This window comes from Schistocerca cancellata, chromosome 1, assembly GCF_023864275.1.
Source record: "Schistocerca cancellata isolate TAMUIC-IGC-003103 chromosome 1, iqSchCanc2.1, whole genome shotgun sequence".
In the NCBI taxonomy this organism is placed as follows: Eukaryota; Metazoa; Arthropoda; class Insecta; order Orthoptera; family Acrididae; genus Schistocerca; species Schistocerca cancellata.
Window position 1 is genome coordinate 161,157,691 of NC_064626.1, and position 14,950 is coordinate 161,172,640.

At 41.6% G+C, this 14,950-nt stretch overlaps 1 protein-coding gene across 4 annotated transcripts in view; it reads left to right on the forward strand.

Annotated features, from left to right (window-relative positions):
• LOC126167666 (huntingtin-interacting protein 1) overlaps nt 1-14,950 on the forward strand; it is a 537,667-nt gene that overhangs the window by 492,870 nt on the left and 29,847 nt on the right. For all 4 annotated transcript variants that reach the window (XR_007535451.1, XR_007535452.1, XR_007535453.1 and 1 more), the window contains one exon: nt 8,449-8,646. Coding sequence is in view for 1 of the 4 variants with exons in the window: in XM_049920493.1 (XP_049776450.1) it covers nt 8,449-8,646 (198 nt within the window). In the remaining 3 variants the exon portion in view is untranslated. The remainder of the gene's footprint in view (nt 1-8,448; nt 8,647-14,950) is intronic.

The window sequence follows — 14,950 nt, forward strand, 5'->3', positions numbered from 1 at the left end:
AAGTAGTCCCAAAGGCAAACAGTCTTCTCCTTCGCTGACTCAAAGATCCTCTTTGACGGTGTCACCACATGACACTTTTATCCGTGCGGCCTCCATGTTGCTGGTGCGCACCACCAACAATTTTTCTGCATTAGGCTCTGCAAACCAATAGCACAAGAAAGCCGATGCTTCTGTAGACTGATGGAACACGATCTTCCTGCCTCTGTACCCTGTAGAAGTGAGTTTTCAAAGGCTGGCACTAGGCAGCTGCCAAGGTGACACCCCTTCGTGTTTTCCTCGCCATGACTCTCCTTCAATGGAGCATTTGCGGCCTTCAAGCCAACGAAGAGGATTTACGGCTATTTTAGAATTACAGCGTCCACTTTTTCTCTGTCTTCAGAAAACAAAATTGTGTTCTCACTACTGCTTTGAGCATTCGCATTTCTTCCTGGTCTCGTTTGACCTTCCCCCCTGAGGTCAGCATTCCATCTCATGCTGTTCATACAGGATGACGTTCATAGTCAACCCATCTCCCTGAATACTCATCTTCAAGCTGTTGGAGTTCGCCTTTTCCTTCCTTACCTGACCTTTTCCCTTTGTACCATTTATATCCTTCAGTTATATGATGTCACCAGGACAGACTTACTCAGTCTTATTGGGCAGCTACCTCACCCATTTCTGCTGCTCAGTCATTTTAATGTGTACCATCCACTTTGGGGTTCTAGAGCGATCATTTGTAATGTGCTATCCATTTGCTGACTCCTACGCCACCTTCGTGCACATCCAAATGGCAGCTTACTAATGCTAACTGGTGGCTTTACTCCTCCCTGTTCACCTACAAAGAACAAGATTTCCCAATTTGTGATGATCTGGTGGAATGTCTTACAAACATTATCCTTACTGCCACAGAATGTTCCAATCCTCACTCTTCCTCATTATCAAGCTGTGTCCCAGTCCCTTGGTGGACTGAGCCATGCTGCAATGCAATTCACATGTGGAGGCGAGCTCTCCACATTTTTAACAATCATCCTACAATGGCAAACCACATTCATTATAAACAGATGTGTGCACAGTATCATCATGTTCTTCAGGATAGCAAAAAAGCTAGCTGGATTCCATTCACTACTTCTTTTAACAGTTCCACCCACTCCTCTGTCATGTGGGCCAACCTCTGACGACTCTCTGGAACCAAGATTCATTCCCCAGTTTCTGGCCTGACAGTAGTAGACGATGTCATCGTGGACCCTCCTGCTATCTCCAACACCTTGGGCCACCATTTTGCAGAAATTTCGAGCTCTTTCCAATGTCACCCTGTCTTCCTCCATTGAAAATGAGCAGAGGAAGCTCGAGTGATAATCTTCTCTTTCCTTAGAATTGTCTGTGCTACAATGCCACCTTCACTATTAGGAGCGAGATCATGCCCTCGGTTCATTCCAATCCTCTGCCGCAGAATCAGACGCTGTTAACATTCAGCTGTTGTAACACCTTTCTCTTACAGGCAAGCACTTTCTGCTTAAGGCCCTCTATTGTTCGTGATCTACACACATAAAAAAAGAAGGTTATGCATCACTTCGGTTCAGAGAATTCTGGAACATGTACAGAAAATTGGAATAGTGATCAACGTAAACATCATTTCCGCCCTTCTTATTGCTCATGAAAACCACACATTGCATGTTGTACCACAATACGGCGGGACCTTCAGAGGTGGTGGTCCAGATTCCTGTACACATTGGTATCTCTAATATTCAGCAGCACGTCCTCTTGCACTGATGCATGCCTGTATTCATCGTGGCATACTATCCACAAGTTGATCAAGGAACTGTTGATCCAGATTGTCCCAATCCTCAACAGCGATTCGGCGTAGATCCCTCAGAGTGGTTGGTGGGTCACGTCATCCATAAACAGCCCTTTTCAATCTATCACAGGTATGTTCGATAGGGTTCATGTCTGGAGAACATGCTGGCCACACTAGTTGAGTGATATTGTTATCCTGAAGGAAGCACATTCACAAGATGTGCAAGATGGGGGCGCAAATTGTCATCCCTGAAGACTAATGCCTCACCAATATGCTACCAATATGGTTGCACTATTGGTCGGAGGATGGCATTCACATATCATACAGCCCTTATGGCGCTTTCCATGACCACTAGCGGTGTACGTCAGCCCCACATAATGCCACCCCAAAACATCAGGGAACATCCACCTTGCTGCATTTGCTGGACAGTGTGTCTAAGGCATTCAGCTTGACCGGGTTGCCTCCAAACATGTCTCCGACGATTGTCTGGTTGAAGGCATATGCAACACTCATCAGTGAAGAGAACATGATGACACTCATCAGTGAAGAGAACGTGATGCCAGTCCTGAGCGGTCCATTCAGCATGTTGTTGTGCCCATCTGTACCGCACTGCATGGTGTTGTGGTTGCAAAGATGGACCTTGCCGTGGATAACGGGAGTGAAGTTGCGCATCGTGCAGCTTCTTGCGCACAATTTGAGTCATAACATGACATCCTGTGGCTGCACAAAAAGCATTATTCAACATGGTGGCATTGCTGTCAGGGTTCCTCTGAGCCATAATCCATAGGTAGCGGTCATCCACTGCAGTAGTAGCCTTTGGGCAGCCTGAGCGAGGCATGTCATTGACAGTTCCTGTCTCTCTGTATCTCCTCCATGTCCAAACAACATCACTTTGGTTCACTTTGAGATGTCTGAACACTTCCCTTGTTGATAGCCCTTCCTGGCACAAAGTAACAATGTGGATGCGATCGAACCGTGGTATTGATCGTCTAGGCACAGTTGAACTACAGACGACACGAGCCATTTACCTCGTTCCTGGTGGAATGGCTGGAACTGATCGTCTGTCAGACCCCCTCTGTCTAATAGGTGCTGCTCATTCACGGTTGTTTACATCTCTGGGTGAGTCTAGTGACATCTCTGAACAGTCAAAGGGACTGTGTCTGTGATACAATATCCACAGTCAACGTTTATCTTCCCGAGTTCTGGGAATAGGGGTGATGGAAAACTTTTTTGATATGTGTATGTTTACGACATAGGAGACAATCTGAGTATCACTCTTATATCGTTTGCAGATGATGCTGTTATTTATCATCTTGTGTAGTCATCGGATGACCAAAACAAATTGCAAAATGATTTAGATAAGATATCTGTACGTTGTGAAAAGTAGCAATTGCTCCTGAATAAAAAAAAAAGTGGGAAGTTATTCACATGAGTATTAAAAGAAATTCACTAAATTTTGGTTACGCGATAAGTCATACAAATATGAAGGCTGTAAAGTTAACTAAATACTTCAGGATTACAATTACAAATAACTTGAATTGGAATGATCACATAGATAATGTTGTGGGGAGAGCAAATCAAAGACTGTGATTAGTCGGCAGAACATTAGAAGGTGCAATAGGTGTACAAAGAGGCTGCTTATGCCACGTTTTTCCACCTTATTCTGGAGTATTGCTGTGCATTGTGGGATCAGTATCAGATGGGATTGACAGATGACACCAAAAAAAGTTCAAAGTAGGGCAGCTCTATTTGTATTATCGTGAAATAGGGGAGATAGTGCCACAGACATTATACATGAATTGGAGTCGTAATCATTAAAATCCAGGATCTTCTCATGAAATTTCAATCACCAGTTTTCTCCTACGATTGCGAAAACATTCTGTTGGCGCCCACCTACATATGGAGAAATGATCATCATTGCTCGTTTTTACCGCATGCTGGTCGGGAGTGGAATGGTAGAGAGATAGCTTGAAGGTGATTCATTGAACCCTCTGCCAGGCACTTCATTGTGACTAGCAGAGTAATCACGTAAATGTAGATGTTAATATGTACAACCGCATTTGGACAGAGGGCACATTACCCAGACACTGGCATGAAGCCATTCTCTTACCCATACCTAAGCCCAGTAAGGACAAACGACTTCCTTCGAGCTACCGCCCCATCTCTCTCACCAACTTTGTTTGCAAAGTGATTGAACATATGATTCATGCCCGGCTGGTATGGTGGCTTGAGCCTCGCAATTTACTAACCACTGTACAGCATGCCGTTCTGCAGTTGACTATCTAGTCACTTTGTCCACCCATATCGTGAATGGTTTCCTGTGGAAATCCCAGACTAGAACAACAACAACAACAACTCCTGCTGGATAACTGATAGCCTACATGGGGGGCTCCAATGGCTACCTGCCCCGTTGCTTTGAGGACTTTTAAAAGGACGGAGTTTTCAAGATGCATGTGCATTCTACCTTGTTGGACACCTTTATCCAGGAAAACAGTGTGCCTCAGGGTTTAGTCCTGAGCGTTGTCCTTTTTGCTATTGCCATTAACTCTATAATGGCCTGTCTCCTGCCGGGCTTCGTCGGCTCCCTTTTTGTTGTTGATTTTGCCATCTATTGCAGTTCTCTATGGACCTGTTGCATTGAGTGATGTCTTCAGCGATGTCTCGATCGTATTTACTCATGGAGCATCAACAATGGCATTCGTTTTTTCACTGACAAAACTGTTTGTATGAATTTCTGGTGGTGCAATTGGTTTTTCCCAACATCTTTACATCTTGGGCCTGTTGCCTTTCCGTTCGTTTAAACTTCAAATTTCAGGGGCTTGTCTTGATAGGAAACACTCTTTGTTTTCTAATTTGTCTTACCTGACAGCCCGCTGTAAGAGATCTGTTAATGTCCTAAGTGTTCTCAATGGTACTTCCTGTGGTGCAGATGGAACCACCCTCCTCCGTTTGTACTGGTCCCTTGTCCATTTGAAACTAGGCTATGGGTGCTTTGTTCATGCATCTCCACGTCCGTCCCTCTTACGCAGCCTCAACACTATCCACCATCATGGCATCTGTTTGGCCACTGGCACCTTTTACACTAGCCCAGTCGAGAGTCTGTATGCCAAAGCTGCTGAAATACCATTGTCTTACCACTGTGACTTTCTCCTCAGCAGATATGCATGCTGTTTGCTGGCCATTCATGGCCACCCATCCTGTGCTGCCTCCTTCAATGACTTCTTTGATCCCTAGCATGGGGTGCACCCCTCTTCCCTGTTACCTCCTGGAGTCTGCTTTCGGCACTTGATCCGGCGGCTTAACTTCACACTACCTGCAACTTACCCGGTGGGTGTGAACCTTTCACTACCTTGGCTTCGTGTGGCAGCCCATGTTCACCTTCTTTTTCACTCGCTTCATAAGGACGCTATTCCAGCCTTGCTGTATTGCCTTAAGTTTCATAGCCTTCATATGGAATTTCGCGATAGTACCTTCGTGTATGCTGATGTCTCTGACTGACCGTAGTGTCGGGTGTGCCTTCGTTGTTGGTGCCAACGTTTTTTGTTATCAGCTTCTGGCACACTGCTCAGTATTTCAGGCCACGGAGTACATTCACCAAAACGGGCTTTTCCATTGTGTCCTCTGCTTAAACTCTTGCAGTGTCCTTCAAAGGCTCAGTGCACTGTACATACCAATGCCTTAGTGCAACTGGTCCAGGTAAACTGTCACTTGCTCACTCTTGAAGGAGCAACTGTGATGTATATGTGGGTTCCTGGTCATGCTGGTCCGCCAGGAAACGAGGCTGCTGCCAAGGCTGCAGCCCTCGTACCTCAGCCCACTAGTTCCTATATTCCCTCCAGTGAGCTCTGTGTTGCTGTCTGTCAGGAGGTGGTGTCACTTTGGCATCACTATTGGTTCTCCCTTCATAGGAATAAGCTCCAGAGTAGCCTCTTCCAGTGGGTTGGAAGACCTCCTTTTGGTCCTCCTGCCAGGAGGAAGCCATTTTAACTAGGTTATGTATGTGGCCTTTTTAGCCATGGCCATTTAAGTGGTGTGCCCCCACCACTTTCTGCACATTGTGCCGAAGTTAAACTGTTCGCCATTTCCTGACAGAATGCCCCTTTTTTAACCATTTATGTTCCTGCTTGGGTTTGCCGTCTTGAGTTAGTGGCCATTTTAGTGAAATGAGCAAGCTGCTGATCACTTTTTACTTTTTATTCATCATAGCAATATGACAAAGGCCATTTGATTTTTAGTTCTGGACCTCTGTTTCTCTATGGTATATTTTATAGACCTTTCTCCATGTCCCTGTTTGTAGCTGTTTTTTCTTATGTCGATTGGGATTGACTTGTGGTAGTCTTTCAACTCTTGTCTTCGTGTTCTATAGTTTTGACTTGGGCTCATACGACCCCAGTTGGTTTTGCAAAGAGAGAGAGAGAGAGAGAGAGAGAGAGAGAGAGAGAGAGAGAGAGCACCTTGCCCTCTCCTTCTCGCAAGACCAAAACTGTGTGGTGACATACTACTATGTGATGATGCATGTCATCCATCTAATCTAGCAGACGATCTCGTGCTGTAGCAGAAGACTCAACTCCCAGAAAAAAACTGCCACATTAACTCCATGCATCTTTGGACGAAAGGGGTTTCTCTGTTTGCAGCTCTTTGCTGCAGCATATGGTATTTTCCTGTAAAGCATGCTACTGAAAGTGTCTCTGAGTCTTGGCACCTCCTGGACCAGTGCCGAGCTGTCCACCCAAGTGCAGGGATCTAACGTACCTTTGGTGTTAAAACTCATGTTCAATTTATTTCATCATCAAAACTTAACAGCCTGCCATACTGCTACCCGATAGGTGCACAACCCATGAAGACATCAATGGAGAGTCAGTTTTGTGTGTCTGTAAAGTAAACCACAATGCAGGCTCCTGCAGAACCTATGAAGGACTAGTGGGGGAGATTGATACCTTGCTTCAGGGGAACATTATTCAGAACCCAGCTCATGGTTATGTGTCCTGAGCATGGAGGATCCATTTTATGGAACCCATTGAGTTATAGCGAGTGCCACTAAGTCCGACCTCTTTTTGTGAATACACGAACCCCTATGGAGCCACATCTGTGGCTGTTAAAGACTGAAATCCCCAACTGTGTTAGATTAGATTGACATATGGTACCTAAAGTTTCTTTTATTTGTAATAGAATTTTGCTTCGATCTCTGTGTTAGATTAGCCCTGAAGAACATTAACAGTGTTTCTCATGTTGTCTTCAAAAAACTATGTTGACTCATTCCTCACTCACAAATAGTGGGAATTCCTTATTTGTACTTTTAATGTCTTCATAAATGCTGGGGATTATCGGAGCAACTCAATTGAGAGTTTTTGTTCATAGACATTTCTTGTGGCAACTTACCTTTATAAATGCGTTCTGCTATTAATTGTGCCTGTTAACATGCCCTATGCTGACCCATCTGTCTTATGCTCCACACTTAACAAACTCATAGTACCTGCCTGCCCTACCCTGTTCAGTGAGGAGCACCATTTCCACAAGAACATTTTTGTGTTTTAATTTTTCATTCTTTCAGGCTTTAGAGACGGACTGTTTTGTAAATCACCACAAAATTCCCTATTTTGGTAAGAGGAGCAATAACTTCTGTAAGAACATGTGTTTCACCCAGCAATCATACAGGAGTCTCAGTATGAAAGCTGTTTACTAAAACACAAGCTGTGACCTCTGATATTCGTAGAGTCTGTTTTATGTTCTGTATCTGTTTCGTGTGGGGTCAAATGTGTGGGAACGCATCTGGTCAGTATTAAAACTTGGTGTGCATCATATTTGACCCACACACAGTAACCCTTTTCTTCCAGAGAAACTCATTTTGTGTTTGTAGAACAATGTCACTCAGTTGCTAATATTGTTGGTAATAAACTAAGTGTCTATTCACTGTAGTGGACTTGTACTTCACTCTAAGGAAAAATGTTTTCATAATCGACCAGTGTAAAAATGTGTTAAAATTTGTGTGGTGAGATAGAACAAATGGATTCTTCACAATTTCCATGAAATATTTGATAAGCAGTAATTTGTAGAGGAGATTTATTTATAACATGAAGAAATGTTCATATAGTATACTTGTAGTAAATTTTATAAGAATGACGTAGGACACTGGCTCTGTTTGTCAGCTTATTATCTATTCCTTGGAGGATATGTCAATGAACGAAAGCTCAGCTAACAGCCTTATTTATTTTTGTGATTGGATGATGGGTTCAGATTCAGATGCTGTGTGCTTTAGAATTTAACATTACCTCAATTAAGTGTAGATAATTTTAAAATAAAATAAATTAATTTTGAAACAAATGCTTCTAATGGCAGCTGTTGTAATGACTCAAATATATATTTGTAGAAATTCCTGTTTTTGGTATCTGTTTGTGACACCTGCTATCTGAAATATTTGCTTTAAATATAAATACCTGTAAAGTAATTTTTGTAGCAAGTAGTGTACAGCATAATAATTGCAGTACTAACATGCATCTATTGGTCAATCTCAGCATATTGTAAAGAATGTGATTACATAAATATTTTCATTAATGCTTTGAAACTTTCACATTATATCCATTATAATTGATTTTGATTGGTAGAAAATTTGCTATCAAAATGACTCTATGGGGGGTGTGTTGTCTGAAAATTTGAAGATTGTTTTCATCTTGCAGATTATTTCCAAAGTCTGACGGATCCTGTTGTTGCATCATTGGATGACATCAGTGCATCGTACAAAATGTTCCATGACAACTCGGCAAATATAGACGACCTCTTAAAACATATTTCACATGTTGCACACCTAATAGCTAATTACTTAATTCAAGGAAAAACTACTTCAAACACATCACCAGACATAGAATTTGGAGAGAGTAAGTAGTGTCTAGTTATAATTATTGATTTGTCTTGTTGCAAAAGAGAATACTTTCTAAATGGAGGAAAATTCTACATTTTCTGTCTTTTTGTGAGAAACAGTTTTCATAATTTTTTCTGTCATGTCTCTCACTTCTTTATATTGCTGATGTCATATTAAATGTGTGTGCAACAGTTATGATAGAATTTTTTAAATTTTTGAATGGATAGACTGGTGTAATTTTAGGTGTTAAACAGTGAAATCATCCAGGCCATTCTCATTTAATGGTACGAGTAGTTAGTTATTACAATTAAAAATGAAGACTGTTTGTCTACAATCTGAACCATTAAAATGTTGCATAAACAAGTATCCCTTGTACTGTTATCATTTACATAAAATACTGATAGAACAGTTTAGGTGTACATATGACTCGCAGATTGTACAATTAATAGGATTAATTAGCCATAAAAGACCTATGAATCCTAAATAAGTCAATAGCCTGAACAGAGTAGTTGCTAACAGATAACAATTGATGACTAATTTGTCTGTGATCAATGAGGTTATACAAAATGTAAGCAATAGAACTGCTTTTACTGGCTGAGTATATGGTATTCCATGAATTAAACTTACTTTTACACTGAATGCATGTTACGTTTATCCTCTATCGATTGTAATGTATAGTGTAATTTAACTAGATACATAAAAAAAATCTTATATTAAGTGGGAGCAGAACACACACATAAAAGGAGGTTATAATTACAATTAGGCTAGCTTTTGTAACAGTGGCTCATTCTTCAAGCAGAAGGGTTGAAGGGGAAGGAAGAGGGATGAAGGAAAAGGACCTTGGGAAAGTCACCCAGAACCATGCGTTAGGGAAGACTTACCAGACGGGACGAGAAGTAAAGACTGATTGTTGGGGACTGCATCGGACGAAATTTGAAAACCTTATAGCTTAAAGGTGGAAGACAGGCTAATATGCAAGACAGAGATTATTGCTTAAACTTAAACATTGTGCAGGGGTTAATAAGAGTGAAGAACTTGAGTGCATTGTACGTAAGGGATGTAGGAGGGGCGGGGTGGGCGGGGAGGGGGGGGGGGCAGTTACAAATAGACAAGTAAGATAATGAAAGATGTGGAAAACTAAAATGGAGTGATGAAAAGAGTGGATACTGTGAAGAAAGGCTGAGACGGTTAACGAAAATTAAGGCCTGGTGGATGCAAGAACCATGGATATGATGTAGTGCTAGTTCCCAGCTGCAGAGTTCTGAAAAACTGGTGTCTGTTGGGAGAATCCATATAGCATGTGCGCTGAAACAGGCACCGAGGTCACGATTGTCATGTTGTAGAGCAAGCTCTGCAACAGGATATCGCATGTTGCCAGTATACACCCTCTGCTTATTCCCAGTCATCCTAATTGATAATTTGATGGTAGTCGTGCTGATGCAAAAGGCTGAGCAGCTGGTATGTGACGTGTCATTTCACAGGTGGCTCTCCCTTTGATACTATATATTTTGCCACTTACATGGCTGGTATAAATGGTGGTAGGAGGATGCATAGGGCAAGTCTTGCTGTGGGGACAGTCACACGGGTAGGAGCCATAGGGTAGGGAGATAGGTGCAGAAGGACAATAAAGTCTGACAAGAATATTGTGGAGATTGGGAGGACAATGGAAACCTATTCTAGGTTTGGTGGGTGAAATATAAGACAGAATGGATCTCATTTCACAGAATGATTTTAGGAAGTCATGGCCTTGTTGAAGTAGCTGATTAATACATTCCAGACCAGAATAATACTGAGTGACCAGTGGTGTGCTCCGAAGTTTTTTGGAAGGATCAGCAGCACCAGGATTGGATGTGATGGCCCAAGAAATGTGCTTTTGAACTAGGCTGGTGGGGTAGTTACATCCAGTGAAGGCTGAGATGAGAAAGATGGTGTATTGCTGTAAAGAGTCTGCATCCAAACAAATATTTTTGCCTTGAATGCCAAGGCTGTATGGGAGGCAATGTGTTTTAGCACAGCAGTTACAAACTTTCAGGAGAGAGCGAGTATACCTAGAAATGGAAGATCACATGGCAATGCGCAGTCAGAAATGCTTTAGTGTTGAAGTAATGTTGACACAAAATACAAGAAAAGGAGGAGATGAACAGGATGAGAAAACGTGTAGTACAGCTAAAATGCCGGGACGGCTTTGGCTGGTGTAAGCAGCAGATGCTACATACGTCATAGTGTCAGATGATGTGGCAGGTTTGTGGCCATGCTCCTTGTAAAGCTTCATTTTGCCAGCTGACAGAGTAGAAGTAAGTGGCACATGACACAAATGCAAGGAACACAGAGCTCATCGATGTGCATCTTTCATATGAGGTCGCTGATTTAAATGGTAGACACATACAGTGGTTGTATGCCCAATGTTCCCCACAAGGTAAACTCCCTGCTGCACCTTCTTTGTAGACTTTTACTGGAGGTTGTCTGAAAGGAATCCTTCAGTGAGGGGAAACAACAGTGTGAGTGAAAAGTGATAATAGTAGCCAATAAGGAAATCGCACTGGGGTTGGTATGCCGGTACCGATATGTTAGCTTTTCTCAGTCGTGTCAGGACTTTCCACAGCAATATCTGGTGGATCCTGTATGACAACTCCATGCACCCATGGCCTTTCCATGGTAGTATTTACAAGTGTGCACAACAGATCACCATTTGCCAGCCATCATTTTGTTCGTCAAAGAGGCAGTTTTCATGCAGGAGGAAATTTCAGCCCATGTAACACCCAAAATTGGTCAGAGAACAACCCATATGCATCAAGAACCCAAGCAGCGTAGAAATGTGTTTCAGTTAAAGTCAGGATTGTCATAATTGGAAACCATCTTGTCAGGCCATACTCGTTGCAATGTATGACAGGTGCAACCTACCTCATCTTTCGTCAGCAACAATTGCTGTAGCTATTGGATAATGCATGCTTACCTGCTATGATGCGTTGTGCCCTATGGTTTCAGCATGATGGGGCCCCCCCTCACATCATCACCCGGGAGCCAAACTGCACAATAACACTGGGTTCGGTGTGGGGCAGCGGCAGGGTGGGTGGACTGCTGTGGCCTATTGTGAACCACTGAGGGCTGCGGTGGGATGAAGCCCTCAGTGGTTCACAACATGCCACAGCAGTCCACCCACCCTGCCGCTGCCCCACACTGAATCCAAGGTTATCGTGCGGTTCATTCCTAGGTCCCTGGTTTAATAAATACATACATACATACATACAGCTGACTGTGTGTTATTTAGCTGCTGGTGTAAATTAGCCAAATATGCAGTGAAGTAGGATAATGATGCCTACCTGCAGATATGATCCGTAAGTTGCAGAGATGTGAGCCAGCAAAAAAAGAAAAAAGAAAAGAAAAAAGAAAAAAAAATAAGAGAAATCGAATACAAAATTGGGCAAGTGTTTTAACAAATTAAGAAATAAAATGGAGTAGAAAAACATAGACGTACATCATTTGCTGTACACGATTTAAAGTACAATTCAAAGGTATGTTAAGTTTTTTTTTTAAGCCCATTCAGAAAGCATGTTCGTATTGATACTTCATTCGGCTTCCTAGCATCTTCTGTTCTTGAAATTTCCTAAATTTGGTAGTTAATCAGAAATAAACCATTTTGATAATTAAATATCACACCAAAGTAACCTTTTATATGTAAAATAGCTAGCTCTTGAAGAGAACAATTGTTAGCACTTCATTTAGATAGCTAGCACCAGCTGTTCAGGGTTACTTTCCAGAGATGATTTTTTGCAAAACTAGACCTCATGCTATTCCTTTTGATAAGTCATTTGCCCATTTCCCACTCATTGTTTGTCTGCAAAAATCTGAGCAAAAGCCAGTGTGATCTATAGGGTGACATGTTTTTGCTCTGTTCAAACATTTGGGGGGGGGGGGGGGGGGGGGGACCAGGGAGGAGAGACGATGTAACGAATCGGAAAAAGGCTATTGTGAAAATTTCAAGTTTTTCAGATGTCCTTTGGATACACCATTTACTCATGTAATGATGTACATGATGATGATGATGATGATGATGATGATGATGATGATCTATGTGCCCTATTTTTTGTCCATTTTTTTCTAAAAGACGAGACTCGTTACTCATGTTCTCTATAGCAAACAGCAAACGATCTAGGATGCCATTTGCATACACCCGATGAGCTTGAAATTTCCACTAATTTAAAAGTTACTGAATGAACAATGCATATCTAGATTATTTACAGCAACAGTTAAGTAATGTTTTACTTTCATTTTGAAGAGGTATTGTCTCCAGTGGTGACTGGTTATCATACACTAATGTGCTACATTACACCGTGAATATTGCATTAAAGTTATGCCTTTTCACTTTGAATGCAAGCCCGAAGTTGCACTAACATTACACTGTTTCTCTTCAAATGCGAGCCGGAAATAATATTAAAATTCTGTAATTCCTCTTTGAATGCATGCTAATAGAACTGACAAAAACAGATTTTGTAGTGCTCTCTCGCCGATGACATTGTAATTCTGTCAGAGACAGCTAAGGACTTGAAAGAGCAGCTGAACGGAATGGACAGTGTCTTGAAAGGAGGATATAAGATGAACATCAACAAAAGCAAAACGAGGATAATGGAATGTAGTTGAATTAAGCTATTTGGGGAGCGAAATAACTGATGATGCCCGAAGTAGAGAGGATATAAAATGTAAACTGGCAATGGCAAGCAAAGCGTTTCTAAAGAAGAGAAATTTGTTGACATAGAGTATAGATTTAAGTGTCAGGAAGTCGTTTCTGAAAGTATTTGTATGGAGCGTAGCCATGTATGGAAGTGAAACATGGACGATAACTAGTTTCGACAAGAAGGAAATAGAAGCTTTCGAAATGTGGTGCTGCAGAAGAATGCTGAAGATTAGATGGGTAGATCACATAACTAAGGGGGAGGTATTGAATAGGATTGGGGAGAAGAGAAGTTTGTGGCACAACTTGACTAGAAGAAGGGATCAGTTGGTAGGACATGTTCTGAGGCATCAGGGGATCACCAATTTAGTATTGGAGGGCAGTGCGGAGGGTAAAAATCGTAGAGGGAGACCAAGAGATGAATACACTAAGCAGATTCAGAAGGATGTAGGTTGCAGTAGGTACTGGGAGATGAAGCAGCTTGCACAGGATAGAGTAGCATGGAGAGCTGCATCAAACCAGTATCTGGACTGAAGACTACTACTACTACTACTACTACTACTACTACTACTACTACTATCTGCAATAACTAGAAACTAGTGTTGAGTGCTGAAGTGACAGTCAGCCACATTAAGATTAACTCGGAGAAGGAATGTAGCTGTTTGTTTTCTACTGCGCATGCTCTGATGTGACAACATCCCTTATGGCACTATGATTGCTACGTTGCTCACAGCACTGAGTGAGTAATTTTCTTTAAAATTGTGTGTAGCATATTGTGCAGGTGTGCAGTATGAACCACTGTCATGATGGAAGTCTGGACAAGTGGTCTAAAGCACAGTCTGATAATTTGTGGACCCAAGTTTGATTCCTACCAACATCATTACTATTATTTCTTCCATTGTTTTCCTCACATTGTTAAACTATGAATTATGAAATTTGAGAACAACAGTTCAATTTACATACCTAAAATTAATAAATTTCGTTACTGTCTGAGTATACGAACAAATTCAGCATCGAAGTGTATCCTGTACATGATGTGCTGAAGAGGCCCATTTCCAGTAGATCTTTGGAGGAGGAAATGAGATTTAAAGAGTTAATGTACTTCAAATTTAAATCTAACAACAGAGGGGCATGGAACAAGGCTAACCAATCGGGTTTCGTAACATGGAAAATTTTGAAATACTTGCAAAATATTTTGACCAGCTTCTTACTGTCCATTATCAGTTGATAAGCTCTAATATTCAGTCATAAAAATCTAAAAAAAGATTTCCATCAACTATCAAAAAAAGTGAAGAAGTTATTAAAACATTAGAAAGCTAATGGCTAAGACTCTATGCAGGAGAGTTTTTGAAATGGTCTCTACCAGAAACAAAAAAGAGCTAAAGTTAATCTTTGAGAGGACCTGAAAAAACCGTAAAACAACCAGGAGAGTGGAAGGTAGCCTTGCTACATTCACTACATAAGAAAGGCAATAAACAAGATATTAACAACAGTAACGATGACAGAGGAATTTCTTTGCAACTAGTTGTATTTTCTGGGATAAACTAGAGTAGAAACAATACTGGTAAGCAATTTAGGTGAATATCAAGGTGGATTTGGGAAGAGGAGATCATGTTCTGAAGAAATATTTAGTCTGAAGTCAATCATTAGT